Consider the following 21,932-nt stretch of genomic DNA (forward strand, 5'->3'; position numbering starts at 1 on the left):
TTTTGGCTAAAACAGTGGCCATAGCCACAGTGAACACAGCTTCAAATGTGATCTGTTGGAGGACGCAGGTGGCTGTGTGGGGATGATTGATGAAGAGTAAGGAGCAGAGGAAGCACAGGAGGAGGGAGATGAGCAGGACATGGCTGAGAGCCCGGTTGTTGGCCTTGACTATGGGGGTGTGTTGGTGCTTCTACAAACCCACACAACAAAAATACAACCCAATTAAACTATGAACAAAGGAGGTGTGTAGACATGTCTCCAAAGAAGATATACAAATGGGTATTAAATACATAAAAATATGCTCAAAACCAATATGTGTTACAAAATGCAAACTAAATCATGAGATAACCACATTATACCCCTAGGATGGCTATTCTTTTACAAAATAATAGTTAAAATAACAACTGTCACTAAGGATGTTAAATAATTGGAATCTTCATACATTACTAGAAGGAGTATAAAATGGTATAGCTGAAGTGAAAAGCAGTATGTTAGTTTCTCAAAAAATTACACATAACATTACCATAAGATATCCCCCTTCTAAATATTGATATGTACCCAAAAGATATGAAGGCAGTGCCTTAAGTAGATATTTGTACACTACTCTTATCAATGTTATGATAACCTAAAGGAGGGAAGCAGCCCAAATGTCCACTGAAGGATAAATGATAAAAGGTGGTATCTATATGCAATGAAGCACTATTCAACCTTTAAAATTAATGAAATTGTCTAACACATGCTGCAAAGTGGATGAATCTTGAAAATGTTACGGGAAGTGAAATAAGTCAGACCCCAAAGAACAAACACTGTATGGTTCTACTCACACGAGGTGCTGAGGAATAAACAAGTTCGTAGACAAAGGAGGTGGAAGAATGCTCACAAGGGACTTCTGGGAAAGAGTATAGGGGAGTTACTTTTTAATGTCTATAGAATTTAATAATGATAGATTTCTGTACATGGTAGTGGAAATGATTGCACAACCATTGCAATGTAGCACTGACTTCTACACATAAGACTGATTAAAATGGTAAAATTTATATATATTTACCACAATAAAATGTGTAGATCCAATAATGAATAAAGACATGAATTGAGAAGCTGGTGCACAATGATTCTGCCTATGCCCTTGGTCTCCTTTTTAAGGAGAAGGGGGACAGTGATGAAGTTATCATTGGGTGATTAAGTTTTTATACCTGTGTGGTTGGAAATGTGTCTCTTGGACAAAAAGCACAAGCAAAGCAGCACATTGGCCTGCCTTGTAGAATTTTTCTGAATCCTAAGCTGTAGCTCTGGCTACACACACACTGGAATATTACTCTATCATAATAAAGAATGAAATCTTACCATTTGTGGCAACATGGGGACCTAGGAGGTATCATGCTAAATGTAGTGACTCAGACAGAAAAAGACAACTGCATGATTTCACATGTATGTTTAACGAATAAATGACCATCAAAACAAAAAAACCAGACTCACAGGAAACAAAAAGGTGGTTGCCAGAGGGGAAGAAGCTGGGGGGAAAACAGAAACAGGTGGGGAAGATTAGAAGGTACAAACTTCCAGTTGCAAAATAAATGTCATGGGTATGAGATGTACAGTCTGAGGAATATAGTCAACAGCTCTGTAATATCTTTGTATGGTGATATATCCAAACTATAGTGGTGACCATTTTCAAATGTATAGAAAGAATCATAATGTTATATAACAAGAACTAAAAAAGGGAAAGTAACATGATAAGCCAAATATTCAAAAACAAACTCATAAGAGAGTTCAGATTTATGGTTACCAGCAGCAGGTTGAGGGGTGCAATTGGATGAAGACTGTTACAAGATACAAACTTCCAGTTATAAGAAAACTAGGGATGTACTGTACAATACAACAACAAAAAAATTAACGCTGTTATACATGAAAGTTGTTAAAAGAGTAAATCCTAAATGTTCTCATCACAAGGAAAAAAATTCTTTGATTATGTATCTACATGAGTTAATGGATGTTCACTAACCTTATGGAGGTAACTATTTCATGATGTATATAACAAATATGCTGTACCCCTTAAAATACGGTGCTGTATGCCATTTCTATCTCAATAAAACTGGAAGAAGAAATAATAATCACCTATACAAATCTGCTCCTGCTGGACATTGGCTCAGAACACCTGTAGGCTACGTAGTATAAAATCAAGATTTTGCAATCAAAGGATGAGTTTAGTGCTGACTTAACGGGTGCACACATAATCTCATATGACTCTCTGATAGTTTTACAATGTGTACATCTCATCTTGAAAAGATCTCATACCTCTTTAAATCCAATAGGCCATTCTATCATCTCTTCCTTGATCACCAAGCCTTGATTATATAGACTAGTGGAGCCAAACTCTCCCACTTTAATCAGGAGCCCAAGACCACCTGGAAAACTCACAGCATTCAGGATATCATACTGCACCACATGACTTCTCTTCCAAGGACATGTGCTCCCCAGGACTGTTTCTAAATTGAATTTTATACAGGAATGGGTGAAGCTAGAGGAGAAGAAAGATTGGGAAATGTAAAGTGTATTCAAATTAGAGATGGAAGGGCTATACTTACAAAGCAAGCACTTCCCCACCTCCCCAAACTCAAGCTTTCTTGTTGGTAGAAGCTGAATTTTGTTTGGGTGTTTATCATCTCTTGGTCTCCAGTGACATGAACTTTTCCTCTCATCCTGAAAACAAGGAGAGAAGGAATTGAATACAGTCCAGACACTGTTCAAAGCCTTGCCTTTGTTATAAGTTTTGGTAAACCTGATCCATAAAGTCTGCTTGTGGCTTCTGAAAGGAAATGTCCATATTCTTAAAAAGGTACAACATGGAATTTTTTTTTCTCATCCTGCAGTTGGATGTTTTTGATCAAGAATATGACTGTCTGACTGGATTCCATGGTGGCTCAGCTGGTAAGGAATCTGTATACAATGCAGGAGACCAGGGTTCAATCCCTGGGTAGGGAAAATCCCCTGGAGAAGGGAATGGCAACCCACTTCAGTATTCTTGCCTGGAGAATCCCATGGACAGAAGAGCCTGGTGGGCTACAGTCCATGGGGTTGCAAAGACTGGGACATGACTGAGTGACTGACACACACAACACATGGGACCTGGCTAGACAAGAGGCTGAATTCTAAGCTAATTGGTCAAGTTGCCATTCAAAATGCAGTCCAGTTCTGAGAGTAGTGTTTGTCATCTTTGATGCTTTTGAACTGTGGTGCTGGAGAAGACTTTGAGAGTCCCTCGGACTGCAAGGAGGTCAAACGACTCAATCCTAAAGGAAATCAGTCCTGAATATTCATTGGAAGGACTGATGCTGAAAATGAAACTCCAATACTTTGGCCACCTGGTGTGAGGAATTGACTCATTGGAGAAGACCCTGATGCTGGGAAAGATTGAAGGCAGGAGGAGAAGGGGATGACAGAGGATGAGATGGTTGCATGGCATCACCAACCTGATGGACATGAGTTTCAGCAAGTTCCAGGAAATAGTGAAGGACAGGGAAGCCTAGTGTGCTGCAGTCCATGGGGTTGCACAGTCAGACACGACTGAATGAACTGATGACTGTCTGATGACAATAGGTGAAACATGCTCACCATGGGAGAAAATTGAAATCTACAACTCATAGAGCATTAATGGAATGTTGATTTAGGCTTTTAATCCTTGAACCACAGGAGCTTTTCTCACTTTGTTGTGGGCAATAGTGAACGCTTTCACTTTTGAGGTACAATTCACGTAACATACGACTCACCATTTCAAAGGGGACAATTTAGTGGGTTTTAGGACATATGGAATGTTGTGCAATCATCAGCACTCTCTAACGCCAGAATATTTTCATCATCGCAAAAAACCCGTGGGAGTTAAACAGTCACTCCCCATTTCTCCCTAAACACAATCCCTGCCAGTCATGAATCTACATTCTGTCTATAGATCTGCCTGTTTCTGACATTTTTTATGGAAGAAATTGTATAATATTTCCCCTTTTGTGTCTAGTTTCTTTCACTTAGCGTAACATTTTTAAAGCTTATATGTATACCAATAATTCTTTTCTTTTAATGACTGAATCTTGCTTCATTGCTTATCCATTTATCCTTTGGAGAACTGAAATGTATCCAAATTGTAAGGGAAGAGGTAAAACTGTCTATTTGGAGATGACATGATACACGATGCAGAGCCATAAATCCTCCACACAAAAATCCTTAGAACTAATCAATGAATTCAGCAAGAGTGCAAGATATAATATTAATATGCAGAAATCTGCTGCATTTGTTTATGCTAATAATGAAGTATCAGAAAGACAAAGTAAAAAAAAATACATCCCATTTACATGGAATCTAGAAAAATGGTACTGATGAATTCATCTGCAGGGCAGCAGTGGAGATGCAAACATGGAGAAGAGACTTGCGGACACAGCAGGGGAAGGAGTGAGTGGAACGAACAAAGAGAGTAGCACGGAAACATATACATAGATAGCCAGTGGGAATTTGCTCTATCACTCAGGGAGCTCAAACCAGTGCTCTGTGACAACCTGCTGCTGCTGCTGCTGCTAAGTCGCTTCAGTCGTGTCCGACTCTGTGTGACCCCAGAGACGGCAGCCCACCAGGGTCCCCCTTCCCTGGGATTCTCCAGGCAAGAACACTGGAGTGGGTTGCCATTTCCTTCTCCGATGCATGAAAGTGAAAAGTGAAAGGGAAGTCGCTCAGTCATGTCCCACTCTTAGCGACTCCATGGACTGCAGCCTACCAGGCTCCTCCGTCCATGGGATTTTCCAGGCAAGAGTACTGGAGCGGGGTGCATTGCCTAGAGGGCTCTTAAGATGGGATGGGAGGTGGGAGGGAGGTTCAAGAGGGAGGGGACATGTGTACCTATGGCTGACTCGTGTTGATGTATGGCAGAAACCAACACAATAATGTAAAGCAATTATTCTTCAATTAGAAATAAATTTAAAAAAATAAAAATAAATTTAAATAAACACACACACACACACACACACAAATATTTGGAATAAACTTAAGAAAAGAGATGAAAGACCTGAATGCTGAAAACTATAAAACACTGGTTGTGGAAACCAAAGATGATGTAAAGAAATGGAAAGATTTCCCATACTTTTGACCGGAAGAGTTAATATTGTTAAAATGCCCACACTATCCACAGTGCAACACCTGAAAATAACACAATATTGTAAATCACTGTACTTGAATTTTAGAAAGTCATATAACTGCAAACAATGTAGAGCAAATAACCTAACATCCATTCCTAACAAAACCTCAGCAAACTGGGAATAGAGGGGATTCCCTCAACTTGATAAAGCACATGTATGAAAAACTCACTACTTAACATCCTACTTCATGGAAGCATTAAGTATTAAGCAAATACTAGCAGATCATAAGGGAATGAAATAGACAACAATTCAATCCCACTTTCAACAGTGAATAGATCATCCAGACAGATAATCAATAAAGAAACTAAGTGAGAGAAGCCACTCACAAAAGGTCACGTTTACATAACCCTGTTTATATGAAACTTCCAGAATTGGAAAATCTAAAGAGACAGTAGATTATCAATGTGTGTTGACAGCAGATGAAAATGGAAAGAAATTAATGATGACCATGAAATTGCATTTTCGGGTGACACAAATATTCTAAAATTAGATAGGAGTGAGGGTTGCACACCTCTGTGAGTGTGCAAAAATCACTGAACTGTACACTATATGAGGCTGAATTTTTTTGAGTGAATTATCTCTCCATGAAGCATTGCATTTATTTTTAAAAATTCAGTATAGATGGATACAGATAAATTCTAGAGTTAGATGAAAAGTAAAGCAGAAGTGGAAAAATTAAAAAAAAATTAACTGCAAAGTCTGAGGAGTTCATACTTTTTGAATTCTCCACATCAACACAGGATTAAATGGCAAAACAGACTGAGGATAAATGATGGTCAAACATCCCACAGTGGACTCAGGTAATTGTTATGCAAATCATGGAATTATTTACTTTCCAATTAAGGGAACATGAGTTCAATCCCTGGTCTGGGAGCTAAGAAAGCCCACATACCACGATGAAGACCCAGCATAGCACAAAAATAGTTTTTGTAAAAAAAAATAAATTAGCAACAGAATAATACTCTGTAGAAATATCATTAAAGATAAAGGCTATGATCATACAAACGCCTTTACAAATCGGTAGAATGTCCTAAAACAATAGGTAACAATACTGTGACTCTAATTAGTAAAGATGTGCATGTTAAAATAATGGCCTTAAAATAATTTTAAAATGGCTTTATATTTGTGCCTCTCATGTGATGCAGAACACACACTCAGTTGTGTCTGACTCTCTGCAACCCCATGGACTGGACCCTGCCAGGTTCCTCTGACCATGGAAATCTCCAGGTGAGAATACTGGAGTGGGATGCCATTTCCTCCTCCAAGGGGTCTTCTTGACTCAGGAATGAACCCACGTCTCCAAGTCTCCTGCATTACAGGCTGACTCTTTACCACTGAGTCACTGAGGAAGCCAAGTTCAAAATAGAATATTCAGTTGGTAAAAATGTGGGAAAAGGGTTCCATCCCTGGGTTGGGAAGACCTCCTGGAGGAGGGCATTGCAACTCACTTCAGTATTCTTGCCTGGAGAATCCCACGTACAGAGGAGCCTGGCGGGCTACAGTTCAAGGGGTCACAAAGAGTGGGACAGGACTGAGCTACTAATCACCCATAACACAGAAGAAGGATGACCCTGCCCTCTGCTGGCTGGCTTGTGAAGTGCTAGTTTCCCAGCAGGTCCTTGACCACACACCACACACACCAAGAGCTATATGAATGTGCCTGTGTTTTGACCCAGCAGTTTTACAATTACCTCAATAAGAGAAATGCCCAAGCTTGTTAAGAAGGATTAATTATCACATGTCTATTGTCATATAACATTAATCACAATGGCTAAAGTGTTGCCATATCTATATGACATGACTTCTGTAGACATTCAATAATACTCATGTAGATATACATTTACTTAAATTACATCCATGATACACTGTTAGGTATGAAAATGTGTTTACAGAATGAAGTTGACCATATGCAATCATGGACTAACCCAGAGACTTTTAGGAATAACTTTGACAATCACATAATGCCTCCAGCTCTTCTGTCCCAAATGGAGATGGCCAGAAATTTCTCTGGCTTCCAGTACAGGAGGAAGGGAACAAAGTTTGACCTCCAGCCTTTGATGTTAATAAGACTCCCACCGCCTTACCCTCAACACTGGCCTCAAGGAGAAAACAGTTTCCCTCTTTCCCCTCACGGGGCCTGAGATCAGAGGGTCTACTTCATCCCCTGATAGTCACTTTCTGACACCCTAACTAAGGCAAGTGATCCGTAGCTTTCGCCAAACTAGACAACGTATGTGCCTGAAATAATTTCCATAAAATATTCCATGTCTTACTTTTAAAGTTATGGAAGGAAACCAAGAGGAAACAAAACATGAAATGGGACAGCTGGAACGGACAAAGATTGGACACACAAATGTCCTCACACAGATAAAACTCTGGAAAGACTGAAATTCTAACCCCAGAGGTCATAGCCCTCCAGCTCAAGAGCACCTGTCAAAACCACTACAGATTTAAAATTCCAGAAGGAATTAGTACAGATGGAAACAACTCGTGGAAACAAAGTGTGGAGTTCCTACACATCCCTTTACTTTTCCGAGGACATGCAAAGTGAAAATGAAAGTCACTCAGACTCTTTGAGACCCTGGAATTCTCCAGGCCAGAATACTGGAGTGGGTAGCCTTTCCCTTCTCCAGGGGAATCTTCCCAACGTAGGTATCAAACCCAGGTCTCCCGCATTGCGGGCGGATTCTTTGCCAGCTAAGCCACAAGGAAAGCCCAAGAATACTGGAGTGGGTAGCCAATCCCTTCTCCAGGGGATCTTCCCAACCCAGGAATTGAACTGGGGTCTTCTGCATTGCATGTGGATTCTTTACCAACTGAGCTATGAGGGAAGCCTAGACATGTTAAATGTTTCAGAGGCACTAGCGATTCCTTCAACCAACAAAGCATAAACAGCACACAGGCGGTTTGAAGGAAATCCCTTGTTAGGCATCGTTGTTGGAACGAAACCAGAGACACGCTTGCTTCACAGTTGGATAAAGTCCAGATTTTAAGGCAGTGTTCTCATTTTTTTCCTGGAGAAATTAGTGCAATGGATAAAAAGTGAAGGGCATTAACCTGGTCTGAAATGGTATCCCCTTTTCTTGTTTGGCCTTCAGAATAGTGGGCTGAATATCTCATTCATTTTAAGGTTAAATGATGACTGATGTCCAGTGGGTCATAATGTTTAAGGGTTGTGGATTTAAGGAACTTAGGGTCTCCAGGGGTGCACACTTCAGCAATGTCCCTGTCAGAAGTGAGCGCCACTTTCTCCTAAGTGTGACCTCAGACCAGGGGATCAGTGACTCAAGGGATGGTGTGCCTCAGTCAGAGGGTCTGACAACAGCAGGGGCTGGAGTCCCAGCAGGTTTACTAGTTTTGAGACCTCTGGGGAATGATCATCGAGAATAGGCTCATGGAGCTGACACATAAGTTGTCTAACTCTCTCCTCTGTCTTGAAGGGAGTGGGGAGAAAAAAATTAAGGTAAAAAAGAGATAAAGAAGATCACAATGAGAATCTGATCCTAGTTGCTCAGTCATATCTGACTCTGCGTCTCCATAGACTATAGCCACCAGGCTCCTCTGTCCATGGAATTCTCCAGACAAGAATACTGGAGTGGATTGCCATTTCCTACTCCAAGGGATCTTCCCAACCCAAGGATCAAACACTCGTCTCTTGGATCGCCTGCTTTCGCAGGTGGATTCTTTACCACCAGCGCCACGGGGAAAGCACCAGTGAGGGGGTGTCAGCCTACAATTCTGCAATTTCTGTGCACACCTTAGCATCTTCTCTGTGGGATTAAATGGACACACACGCACACACCCATGTGCACGTGTAAACAAGAACTTACTTACCTGTTGTTCGCCTCTTGCTTTTGGCTGCCCACAAAAGAGAGCCGAAATGTGTCTGATTCCTGGTACAACTCGTAAAGAGGAAAAAATCCACCCCATCACTAGGTCCCCATCTCTACAGACTCTTGGCTTCTGGAATCGCAAACAATGTCCATAATACAGCTCACATACTGTGTATAAGAAATGCAGGAGGAGGAAAAGACAAATCAGAAAGGACATGGCAGGGTCTGTGCAACAGGGAGACAAAACCCTGTGTCTAAGCTGAGCTGGGAAGAAGCTGCCTCAGGAGCAAGTCTGTAGGCTCTGCTCTCAGAAGGGAAAACTTCCCCTCACACCAGCGCAGCACAGGCCACTGCTGCTCTGTCTCTCAGCCTGTGAGAACTGCAGGGCGTGTGCCAGGCTGGTGTGCCAGACCAGGGCACACTTAGAATCAGAGAGCAGGTGTGTATAAGGGGGTCACAGTGCTGAGACCTCACCCTCGGTGTCCCCGTGACGCGAGAAGCCTGCCTTCCCCTTCTTTTTAGTGCTTCATGTCAGTCCCATGGAGGAGCTCTGGGGAGGCTCCTGTCCTGGGGCTCTGCACCTGCCTCCCTCAGTCCTGGTGAAAAGCAATTACCATGAACATGTTTTTCCCCTTCCCTCTGTGATTGCATCATAGTCTGTGACTCTCAGGCTTCAGGGCTTGGAAACAGAGAGGGAGGTGTGGGGGAGACGAGCCCATCCCGACACTGAGGGCTCTGCCCTCCTGTGTCCATGATTGACGTCCCTGCATGGAGCTTATAGTGGTTATGTCACCCGGGTTAGACAAGCTGGGACATGGCAGGGTTAGAAACAAGCTGGTCTGAAATCATCTTAGGACTCTTCATAATAATTGCAACTGATGCTTTAGCAAGAAAGTAAATTTGTTCATCAATTACTGATCTTGGCATATATAATTAAGAAAGCCACTTTCTTTATCTCAAATACAATTTGAAATCTATTAACAACCTAATTTTATACCATGAAGTGTTAGAGAATATAATAAAACCTAAATTCACATCTATCACAGAGCATGAAATGATACAGATTGTACGGACAGCAGAATAAAAGAGAGGAGAGAAAAATAAGAAGGAAAATCAACAGTTTGTTCTTTGCAAAGATCCACAAAAATGACAAACTTCAAATACACTGACTGTGAAAAAGGAGAGAAGATTCAGTTACTCAAAATAAGAAATGGATTTGTGGGCATTACTGCTGAATTTATAGGGAAAAAAAAGGATTTGAAGAAAATACTGTGTACAGCTGTACATCAACAGATTAGATAATCCAGACAAAATGGACAAATTTCTGGAAAAGCTGCTCCCAAAACTGAATCAAGAAGAAGTAGAAAATCTGAATAGACCTATACCTGTAAGGCTATGGAATCAATAATCCAAAAAGTCCTATAAAGCACAGCCTGTACCACATGGTTTCACTGTTGATTTCTACCAAACATAAAAAATTACTTAACAATACTGATTCTAAAATGCTCCCCAAAAAACTGAAGAGGAGAGAACTCTAACTCATTCCATGAGGTCAGTATTACCCTTTTACCAAAGCCAGAAACAGACAATACAAAAAGAGAACGCAATTAGATGCATATACTCGTGAGTACTAGTAGAAAAATCTTTAACACATACTAGCAAACTGAACGTAGCAACACATTAAATGGATTCTGAACGACAGACAAATGAGATTTATTCCTGGGACCTAAAAGGATGGTCCAGTGTATGAAAACCAATCAGTGTAATAGCTAATAATATTATGAAACTCCTTCATAACAAAGACACTCAGCCAGCAGAAGAAGAATAAAAGGAAATTTCAATAGAGTAGAGGCCATACATCAAAAACCTGCATCTGTCATCTTAGTTGATAAAGAAAGCCTGGAAATATTTTCTATAAGATTAAGAACCAGAGAGGGATGCCTGCTTTTGCCACTTCTAGTCGACCTAGCATAGGAAGTCCCTGCTAAACAAAGAAGCAAGAAAAAGTTATGAAAAGACAGTTACATTACAAAGGAGGAAGGAAAATGATCCCTGTTGATAGTGAAATGGTGTCATATGCAGAAATGCTTAGATTATACTCAGACACAGCACAAACACATGGGAACACACATGCACACAGTTAGACCCAAAAAATAAACTCAGCAAAGTTGCAGGATAAAAAATCAACACACAAGGGACCTCCCTGCTGGTCAAGTGGCCAAGACTCCGAGTTCCCAAAGCAGGTGGCCTGGGTTCGAACTCTGGTCCCTGGTCTGGGAACTAAGATCCCACATGCATGGCAAAGCAAACAAAAACAAAAACATAAAATTTAAAAAAATACCTAAAAAAATAAACACAAAATTATTATTTTTATATACCGTAAGCACAAATAATTCAAAAAGGAATAAATTATTAGGAATAAACATAAGCAGTGAGGCAAAAGATTATATTCCCCAAACTATAAAGTATTGCTGAAATAAATTAAAGGAGATATAAATAGGAAGACATACCATTTTATTGATTGGAAGACTTAATACATGAGAATGTCAATACTACACTAAGTGATCTACAGACTTAATGCAATCTTTATTGGACTTCCGATAACATTTTTGTGGAAATAGAAACATGTATCCCACCATTTGTTTTGAAAGCTCAGGCACCCTGCATAACCAAAAGAATCCTGAAAGAGCAAATCAAAGTTGAAGGTATGAAACTTCCTGATCCCCAAATACCCAAAAGGGTTACACCAAAGTAATTAAACAGTGTGGTACTGGAGTAAATAACATTGAAATAAAGCCTAGAGCCCTGGTAAAGAACAGCAACAACAACAACAAAGAAACAACAAACTTCCTCCAACATCTGGTCAGGTGAACTTCAGTAAGGCTGACAGGCTCATTTAGTGGGGAAGAGACAGATTTTTCAACAAATTACATTGAGTAAAGTAGCAAAGGAAGGTGAGGTGGATATTTTTCATTCATAATGAGAGCCAAGGCAGGGTCCTCGGGATCGGACCAATCCCTGGGATGATCAGCCCTGAGTGTCAGGGGTAATTTGGACAAATCTGGTTATTGAAGGGGTGGTTCTTCCTTCTTTTGGGACAGACATTCACCCTGGACACAGATTCCCCTTCCCCGCAGGCAATGTTCCTAGATGTCTTATCTATCGTCCTGGTGTCCCCCACACGCTGCTTCTGATGAAGGAACTCACTGCACAGGAAATGAAATGTGGCAATGAGCAAACGCTTCTGGAATTCACTGTCCTTCCCTCCCCCAGCCATCCTGAAGCAGCCGGCCTGATACAACAGTGTAGTGGGCTTTGGAGACCTGAGGGTCAGTGTCCTCTGGGGGAAATACCTTGCAGGGCTGGGGTGCTGTTCTTCTGGAGGTTGTATAAACTCAAAAGGGGCTTTCCCAGCAGGCACAGTGGTAAAGAATCCTTTTGCTAATGCAGGAGACACAAGAGACAGGGGTTCAATCCCTGGGTTGGGACCATCCCCTGGGGGACGAAATGGCAAACCGATCCAGTATTCTTGCCTGGAAAACTCCGAGGACAGAGGAAATGCTGTTTTCTCAGTCCTCAGCTTCCATTTCAATAATATCTGCCGCTCTTAATTCACTCCCTTGTGAAACTCCTTTACCCCTTGAGTCCTTTCTCTTCTCTTAAACATAAAGGCATACTACTCTGCTTCTTTCTCTTCACTCTTTTATTTTGGTGGCATCACATCTTAAACCCTACATTTCCATTTGGCTCTGGTCTCATATTCTGTGCTGTAGTCAAGATACCTACTCCCAGTTTTCTGCAACTTTCACTAACACTCTACCCAAAATAGAACTGATATAGAATCTTACGTAGTCTCTACAGTTGACCCTTGAACAGTGCAACTTTGAACTGTATGGGTCCTCTTATAAGCCTATTTTTAAAAAATAAATGCATACCACAGTACTACACAACCTGTGTTTGTGTTACAGGGAAGAACGGACTCCATGTTGGATCTATTTCTTTTACTTAAACGCTTAACTTTGCTTCTGGTTGCTTTTGTTTACTAAAAGGACACTATACAAAACCAATGGGAAGCAAAGGTTCTAAAGCTGTATCCTTTTCGTTCCCTAAAAAGATACTGTTTACCCTGCCTCCACCCCTCTGCCTGAGTATTGACCTAAAGCACCTTAGTTCAGGACCCTGTCCCCCTGTAGATGGCAGGAAGGAAGACGTTAACACATCTCCCCGCTAAGACTATACCAGAAGATATTTGCAAGATTAAAGGCCATTTTACTTTGCTTCCTCACCTCCCCCTGCCTCTGTTCTACAAAAGAACTTGGCATTCAGACCCAGATAGGATGGTTATTTTGAGACATTAATTCTCTGTCTTCTAGGTCACAAGTTTTACAAATAAAGTTGTGCTCCTTGCCGCAGCACCTAGTCTCTCCATTAACCGGCCTGTTTCGCGGCCAGCAGATCGAGTCTGGACTCAGTACGAGTTGTTTGAATGTGCCGTTGTGGAACCATGGATGCTGACTGTGGAGTTATCCCCAAGTTCTCAACTCTGTGGAGGGGCTGGGCCCTAACTCCCACACCCACTCCCATTGCTTAAGATTGTATTTGCCACCTCTCCTGACTTCCTCTTTCCTTTAAAAGGCACTTATCTGATCAGCCACTTGAGCTGCAAACCAGAGTTATCTCTGGTTCCCTTTCCCTTCATATCCAGTCAGTAAGTAAGTTCAGAATGTGTGTGTGTGCGCGCATGCGTGCACATGCACGCACCACACACTCGGTCATGTCCAACTTTTTCAGATCCCATGGACTGTAGTCTGCCAGGCTCCTCTGTCCATGGAATTTTCTAGCAAGAATACTGGATTAGGTTGCCATTTCTTTCTCCAGGGGATCTTCCCAACCCAGGGATGGAACCCTCAAGTTTTGTGTCTCCTGCACTGACAGGTGGATTCTTTACTACTGCGCCACCTGGTAAGCTCCCACAGTAAGGTAATGTTCTAAAATACTCTGATGGATTCACAAAATGACTCTCTACATCTACTCTGGTGCATTAGGTAGATTGGTGTTTGTTACAAGGTATAGTAAAGAAATTCCAGGCACAGTGTTCTCTTAGGGAAACAAAGATGTACACTGTTGCTGAGGCAGGTTGTGAGTTCTAAAGCAGACCTGGAATCCTGGTCCTTCTAAAGCTACTATGAAGTGCAGAAAGAAACTTCCACTCTTATTTTTGTAGAATGTATCCCAGCTGAGGGAAAGAAAGCATTACAATGTTGGTAGAGACTGCAAATACCTAACCAGGCACAAATGTGTTAAGTTTTTTCATCTACAATAATATCTGATGGTGTCAGTCATCTCAAATTCTTGTGTTTGTGTGCATAGATTTAGGAATCTCTTCAATGCCTTGGATCTGAAAGACAGTGTGTTCTCTGGAGATTGGGTTATCCCTGATTGGATTGTCCACTCTCTTCCCCTTTTAAAGGAAAATCAGAGACAGAAGTTAGTGGACTTTCCAGTGAGCCACAGGCTGACTGCATCTCAAGAGTGGTCATAGGACAGCTCCTGAAATTGGGGGAACCTGCATAGACCAGATTTCCAAGCTGGCCTTATCTGGTGAGCATGGAATGGATACTGATGGCTAAACAGTATACATCTACAATTGCCTTTTCTAAAATCTCTTTGTTTTAGCCAACAGTAGCTTTTAAAATGAAAAGTTACCTTACTGAAAGTTATTTCTTTGGTGTTAGTATTGAGAAATATTCAAGGTATTGTATAGGTTTGTGTATGAAGCTTTCTTGGGATAATTAGCCAGATTAAAAAAAACAAAAAACAAAAAAACAAGATCACTATGAAGAAGAAGTAGTATTTGTCTGTACTCTGAGTTTTTTCATCTACAATAGTATCTGTGTCAATAGCCTCAAATTCTTGTGTTTGTGGGCACAGATTTAGGAATGTCTCCAAAACTTGGATCTGAGAGGGCGTGCCCTCTAGATTGGGTTGTCCACTGATTGGGTTGTCCACTGATTGGGTTGTCCACCTTCTTCCCCCATAAAAGGAGAGGCAGAGGCAGACGTCAGACTTTCCATTGAGGCACCGGCTGTCTGCATCTCAGGAGTGGTCAGTGGACAGCTCTTTAAACTGGGGGAACCTGCATTGACCACATTTTCAAGTCAGTCTCTTCTGGTGAGTTTGGAATCCATATTCATGTCCATCTATATACTTTTGCCTTTTGTACAATCTTTTTAATTAAGCAAATAGTAGCTCTTAAAGTGTTACATTACTGAAAGTTATTTCTTTGGTGTTAGTATTAAGAAATATTCAAGGTTTTGTATAGGTTTGTGTATGAAGCTTTCTTGGGATAAGTAGCCAGATTTTTTTTTTTTTAATCACTATGAAGTAGAGGTAGTATTTGCCTGGGCTCTGTTTAAATAGTTCTCTCTGAAAAATGTTTTACCCACAAGTTTATTTTTCTTGGTTTTTATTTTTCTTTCTTTCTTTTTAAATTCAGCTCTGATTGCTGCTCCACCCAAGAGTTTCTGATTCATCGCATCTGGGAGCAAGGCCTGAGACTCTCCATTTCTAGTAAGTCCCCAGATATTGCTGCTACTCTAAGGACACACTCTGAGAACCACTGGTACTCCTGCTCACAGTCTAAGGATGTACTCTGAGAACCACTGGTCTAGCTTGTCCCTGGTGGGGTGGAGAAGCTTTCTGAGACTTGACGGGAGGGTCCTTCCTATAGGCAGAGGCCTAGGATGACCCCATAGCAAGAATGGGTCCATACTGCCCCAGATTCTGCCATACTGGGTTTCAGATTTCTTTCTCTTCCTATTAATAGTGCTTATAATGTGGGTTGAGGAGGCAGTGCTCCCATGAAAGGAAATCAGATTGCTTTCTGAACTAGCTGAGCTCAAAGACTAGACTATCCCATTGGTAAGCTGGAAGAAGAGAGAATGTTTCAGGCCATCTATCTGATACATCAGCAGAGTCTGCCCTTCCTGGTTTATTTTCAAGGAAGAGAGTAAAAACTGGACATCCATGGGCCCTGGTGACAAGGAGGGGAGGTGCAAGGACTTGGGTTAAGGATTATGACTGTGACTTGCCTATATTACTCGCAGCAAGGTCAAGGTGACTTTTAAAAGTTATTTTACAGTGTCCTACTTTACTTTTTTCTCAGTTTGATTTCTCTACCTGAGATATCCTCTGATGCTATGTCTAACTTTATCTCATTTCTCTTCCAAATTAATCCATTACCTTTGTGTATTCTGATGTTCCTATAATTCTTTGTTTAATGTCTGCTGCTTCCCAGGTGTTGCTAGTGGTAGAGAACCCGCCTGCCAATGCAGGAGGCGTAAGACACACCATTCAACCCCTAGGTCCGGAAGATCCCCTGGAGCGGGGCATGGCAATCCACTCCAGTAGTCTTGCCTGGAAAATTTCGTGGACAGAGGAGCCTGGCGGGCTACAGTCCATAGGGTTGCAAAGAGTTGGACACCACTGAAGTGACCGAGCACGCAGGCAATGTCTACTGCACTGCAGGCAGACTCTACCGTTTGAGCCCCCAGGGAAGCTCAATTTGTACATCTAATGCTGTCTAAAAAACCTGGAACCTGCTTTGATGTTGGGATAAAATAAGCTAGTACATCATTGGCTCTTGTATTTCTGGGAATATTTAGTAAACAATAAAATGTTTTTTTAAAAAATTCAGCTCTCTGATCCGTATGTATCATCAAGTTAAATGGCTATGGCTGGTCGCTCAGTCGTGTTCGACTCTTTGCGACTCCATGGACTGTGGCCCTCCAGGCTCCTCTGTCCATGGGATTCTCCAGGCAAGAATACTGGAGTGGATTGCCATTCCCTTCTCCAGAGGATCTTCCCGACCAAGGCATCGAACCCGGGTCTCCAGCATTGCAGACAGATTCTTTACCGTCTGAGCTACAGGGTTGCCCTTCACCAATATCTTCATCAATAACTGTCATTTTTTCTTTCTCCTTACTTCTCTTCCTCCCTATCTCCTCTTTCTTCGTCGCTGTGATGGCTTTATTGATGATCACAACATTCTACTGTACTTCACACTGTAGGAAACAGCCTTTAATCTATTAACCCTTTTCTCTCCTGAGGCTGAGAAGCGCGGAGGCGAGATGACTCCGTCTCCCATCCCACGCAAAGAGCGCTTTGACGAGCAGCCCGCGGATCCCTGTAAAAATACAGGCGCCACCCAGCAGTCCGGCGAGAAGGACCGAGGCAGGGATAAAGCTCGGAAGCGGCGCAGGGCCTCGGGCGGTAGCAGCAGCTCAGGGGCTCGGTCCCGCTCAGGCTCCAGCCGCGGCTCCAGCTCGCCCTCAGCATCCGGCCGCTCGGGATGCTCCAGTGGGTCCCGCAACTCCAGCTCCAGCAGCTCCCCCTGCTCTCCGAGGCCTTGGCGCCCCCGATACCACAGGCGGCGGTCCGGTTCCAAACCCAAACCACCCAGACCAGACGAGAAGGAAAGGAGACGGCGCAGCCCCGCCCCTAAGCCCACCAAAGTGCATGTAGCGAGGCTCACGCGGAAGGTGACCAGGGAGCACATCCGGGAAATATTCTCCACCTTCGGGAGAGTTAGAAAGATCGACCTGCGCAGAGAAAGGATGCACGCGCATCCGTCTCAAGGCCATGCCTACGTGGAGTTCGAGAATCCGGAAGAGGCTGCGAAGGCACTCAAGCACATGGACGGAGGGCAAATCGACGGCCAGCAGATCACGGCCACAGCAGTGCTGGCCCCCTGGCCCCAGCCACCCCCCAGGCGACTGAGCCCTCTCCGGAGAATGCTGCCACCTTCCCCCACTTGGCGCAGGGTGAGGAGGTGCAGGTCGCGTTCCCCTTGGGGCAGGTCCCCCGAGCGCCGGCGACCCCGCTGCCCCCGCCGCCGCCGCCACTGGAGCGGCTCCAGCTCCAGCTCCTGCCAAAGGTGAGGGCAGCAGTTGACACGTGTCCCCGAGCAGCAGAGCTCCGGCTTCAGGGGTGTTGCTGGTTTGGGGTTGTGCTTGTAAAGGTGCCCTCTAGTGTTCTGGCTGGAAGACTTCCAAGTTTCTATAGTTCCTGGGAGTCATGTAGCTGGCAAAGCCAGCAGGGATGAGCAGGGGGCTTCAGACGGACGGACAGCCCCAGCCTGGGAGCACGTTTTTCCATGTCCCAGACGACCTGGGCCGACCTGGGCCGATCCGGTGGCCTGGTCCTGCCCTAACCTGTCGGCCGGCAGAGTCCAGCAGTGATGCCATCCCTGTTAGCCTGGCCATGCACCCCTGTTTGGGTCCTCTTCTGACCTCTAGGGTCAAGTACCCCGTGCTATGAGCCACACACACACACACACACACACACACCCTCCCTTCCTTTCTCTGAAATTGCTAAGTACACACACACATACACACACCCTCCCTTCCTTTCTCTGAAATTGGTAAGTACACACACACACACATACACACACACACACACACCCTCCCTTCCTTTCTCTGAAATTGATAAGTACACACACATACACACACCCTCCCTTTCTCTGAAATTGCTAAGTTTCCAGCCAGCTCTGCTGGGTCATCACAGAACCACCCCTGCCTAGGGCAGTTGTGTGCTATTCATTGCCCTGCAGGTTACCTTAGCAATGTGTACATTGCATTTTTGGCTTTCATTGTACAGTCAGGACTATTCATTTTCTGTTTTGGGTTTTGTAACTTTGTAGCTTTTTAGATAATGTTGTGGTTGTTCTTTGTTGTGTAAAGTAATTGCTTTGGATGAACCAAGGATTAGAGTTTTTTTAAAAAAAAAACTTTTATCAGGATTTAAATGAATTGGGGTGATGACTTTGTTCAGTGAAATTCTGAATTATGGATCTTAGTCCACAACTTGGCATGTAATAGGTGCTCTGTAAACATGAGGATCAAGTGATTTTCGTTCCAAACTGAGGAGTATAGGGTGTTGAAAGGGGGTGGTGTTAGTAATTATGGCAGGGCAACAGGATTAAGATATTTTTATTTTCTTCCTCTAAAACACCCTCTGAAACAGAAATGATGGATTTTAAAAGAAAGTGTGCACTGATTAGGTTTACATTTTAAGTAGATTTTTATGATTAAAGTCTTAAATGGATTAAGAGAGAAAGGATGTGAAACCATAGTGACAGTTGACTGCAGTCACCCACCAAAGAGGTGATAAGACTGTATAACTGAAGTTGAGTGACTTTCTGAGAAAACTAGAAAGTATATTTGGAGTTTGAATACTTTTTTCAACAAAATATATCTTGAGCCCCTTCTAAGGGCAAAGTGAGTAAGTATATATGCCAGGGTAAATCACTAAAGTCCACATTACTCTTCCCTTCATTGGGTATCCAACTTAGTGAGAGAATTAACATAAAATGAAGAGATGATAATACACATACAGTTCACAATTGGAAAACTAAAAGAGAAAATGCAATATTTGATGACTGGGTCTGGAAAGCTCACTCTGTTCAAATAATGTTTTGCAGGAAGATGGAAAAGTACTCAGGATTGATTCAAGGGCGGCAGGAGCTGAGAGGCCATGGCAGCATTGCCAGATCACCGTGGAAGCGCTCCTAGAGGTATTTTCCTGGGGCAACACAGGTTCTTACCACAGGGCTGGGACATATCCAGTCTGCATTCATCTCTGAGATCTCTCTCATCTCCCTCAGCTATAGGAAATCTGATTGAAGCAACCCAGTCTGATGAAGAAAACCAAGAAATCAATTGCTTTGAAGAGGCAAAAGAGAGAAGCTGAACAAATTAATAAACTCTTTATTGGTGTTTTGAACTTTGAAACCACAGAAGAAAGTCTGAGGAACTGTTACCAGCAGTGGGGAGAACTTAGAGCCTGTGTGGTCCTGAGGGATCCTTCCAGCCAAAGAGGAAGACAGTGCGGTTTTGTCGCCTTTTCTTCCATGACCGAGGTGGATGAAATGTCCACTAGACCCCATTCCATTGACGTCAGAGTGCTTAAACCCAAACATGTGTCCCAAGAGCAGCATCTGGACAGCGGGGTGTCCTTTGGACACTGAAGAAACTGTTGGTATTCAACAAGATATTAAGGAACATCATCTTAGAGATTACTTTGAGAAATATGGAAAAATGGTACCATTGAGATCATTACTGATAGGCAGTCTGGCAAGAAAAGAGGCTTTGGATTTGTGACTTTTGATGACCTTGATTCTGTGGACAAGACTGTGTTGCCGAAAAACCGTACCATCAATGGTCATCATGTAAAAGTTGCAAAGGCTTTGTTGACATGGGAAATGCAGCAACTCGAGGGTTCTAGAAGTGGAGGAGGAGGCCGCTTTGGTTTGGGGGTTTATCCTGGTGATGGTAGCGATTTGGGACTAGCATCAGGATGAGAAAGTAACTTCTGGGGAGGATCTGATGCATATGGAAATGGTCCTTGATTTAGGGGTGCTTATCATGGGGCTGGAAAAGGGAGAGACAGAGGGTCTGTCTGGTGGTGAAAGTCCCATATCTGGCAACCATGATTGAGGCTGCAGAGGTGGTCATGGCAACAATGGAGGAGGAAATTGTTAGAAGTGGAATTAATAATGACTTTGGAAATTATCAGCAGCAATTTAATTACAGTTGATGAGGAATGGAAACTTAGGTAGCAGGAACTTGAGGGCTCAATACGGTAAAGGAAACTCTGGTCCAGGAGGCAGTGGGGGATGTGGGGGTTGGGAGGCCGAAGCTGAAACTGAGCTGCTTCTTGCCCTGGGCTTCACTGTCTAAATAGGGGAGGATGAGAGCCCAGAGGTAACTGGGCAGCTTCAGGTTATGAGTAAACATGCAGTGATACGGCAGAAGACACCAGAGCAGGTGCAGAGAGCCATTTGTGAATGAATTGAATTATTCAAGAACATTGCCTTCCTGCAGAGGAAAAACTGTATGGAAACTGCCTTTGAGGCAGTTTCTTAGCTTAATTGCTTTTTTCTAGTGATCTTTGTCAGAGTGTAGAAGCGTCACTTCTTTGATAATGTTAAATTTTGTTTAACATTAAACCTTTTGTTAAATGTTTGTAAATTGTTAACATTTCTTTGTAAAATGTTACATTTAAAAAAATCTTTTGCAGATTTTTCTCAGTTTTTGAAAAGCTATTAGTCAGAAGAATGCTGTAATGAAACATTAATAACATTATTCCTTAAATTTTAGCGTGTAGAATTATTATATGAAGCAGTTGTACATTTATGATTGAATAAAATAATTCTAAAGGAAAAAAGCACTTGTGGTTTGTCCTCTTTCACGTATACTCTTTTGCACTTCTAATTTTTTTCTTTTTTAACAATTTTTTTCTAATTTCATGAGATGTCATTGACATACAGGACTATATACAGTTTTCTTAACAATTTTTTTCTAATTTCATGAGATATCATTGACATACAGTACTATATTCAGTTTTCTTTTGATGGAAGAGTTCTATTTTTCCAGGTAATGTTTAAAATTGCTGCTACTGTATATGTTTGAAGTGTATGTGACATCTACATCATGAAATGATTACCACAGTGATTTTAGTTAACATAATACTGGAGGGGGTAGCCATGCCCTCCTCCAGGGGAATCTTTCCGACCCAGGGATCAAACCCCGGTCTCCCACATTGCAGGCAGATTCTTTACCATCTGAACCACCAGGGAAGCTCTTTATTTAACGTTCATCATCTCAAAATGTTTTTTTTTTTAAGTTTTTTTTTTTTTTTAAATATTCCTAATTTGTCTCTTTATTGGAAACGCCATGTGCCCTCCTGAAACAACTGGCACTAAGTTTTGTTGTTTTTTTTTTTGGTGTGATGAGAGTCTTAGGATTTACTCTCTGAACATATTTCTTCAGCACTGTAGTGAACAGCAACATTAACTGCAATCATCATGTTACTCATTACCCCTTCTGCATCTTTTTTTAAAGCTGAGAATTTGTACCTTTCA

At 42.4% G+C, this 21,932-nt stretch overlaps 2 protein-coding genes and 1 pseudogene across 8 annotated transcripts in view; 2 read left to right on the plus strand and 1 right to left on the minus strand.

Moving 5' to 3' along the window:
* The window catches only part of ELOF1 (elongation factor 1), a 277,100-nt gene that overhangs the window by 127,737 nt on the left and 127,431 nt on the right, over window positions 1–21,932 (minus strand). The gene's annotated exons all lie outside the window — the stretch shown is intronic.
* LOC129626434 (RNA-binding protein with serine-rich domain 1-like) lies at window positions 14,480–19,717 on the plus strand. Its single transcript, XM_055545432.1, has 6 exons — window positions 14,480–14,611; window positions 15,054–15,181; window positions 15,507–15,580; window positions 17,119–17,945; window positions 19,491–19,583; window positions 19,674–19,717. The coding sequence occupies exons 4-5, from the start codon at window positions 17,140–17,142 to the stop codon at window positions 19,579–19,581; spliced, it is 897 nt and encodes a 298-aa protein (XP_055401407.1). The 5' UTR covers window positions 14,480–14,611; window positions 15,054–15,181; window positions 15,507–15,580; window positions 17,119–17,139; the 3' UTR covers window positions 19,582–19,583; window positions 19,674–19,717.
* Window positions 19,707–20,742, plus strand: LOC129626454 (heterogeneous nuclear ribonucleoproteins A2/B1-like; annotated as a pseudogene).

This window comes from Bubalus kerabau, chromosome 1 (assembly GCF_029407905.1).
Source record: "Bubalus kerabau isolate K-KA32 ecotype Philippines breed swamp buffalo chromosome 1, PCC_UOA_SB_1v2, whole genome shotgun sequence".
Lineage (NCBI taxonomy): Eukaryota > Metazoa > Chordata > Mammalia > Artiodactyla > Bovidae > Bubalus > Bubalus kerabau.

Bases quoted from the DNA above. Each gene is read 5' to 3' on its own strand.
- LOC129626434 (XM_055545432.1), top strand. From the start codon at position 17,140: ATGACTCCGTCTCCCATCCCACGCAAAGAGCGCTTTGACGAGCAGCCC. The intron at 17,946-19,490 runs GTGAGGGCAGCA...AATGTTTTGCAG, and splicing joins AGCTCCAGCTCCTGCCAAAG to GAAGATGGAAAAGTACTCAG.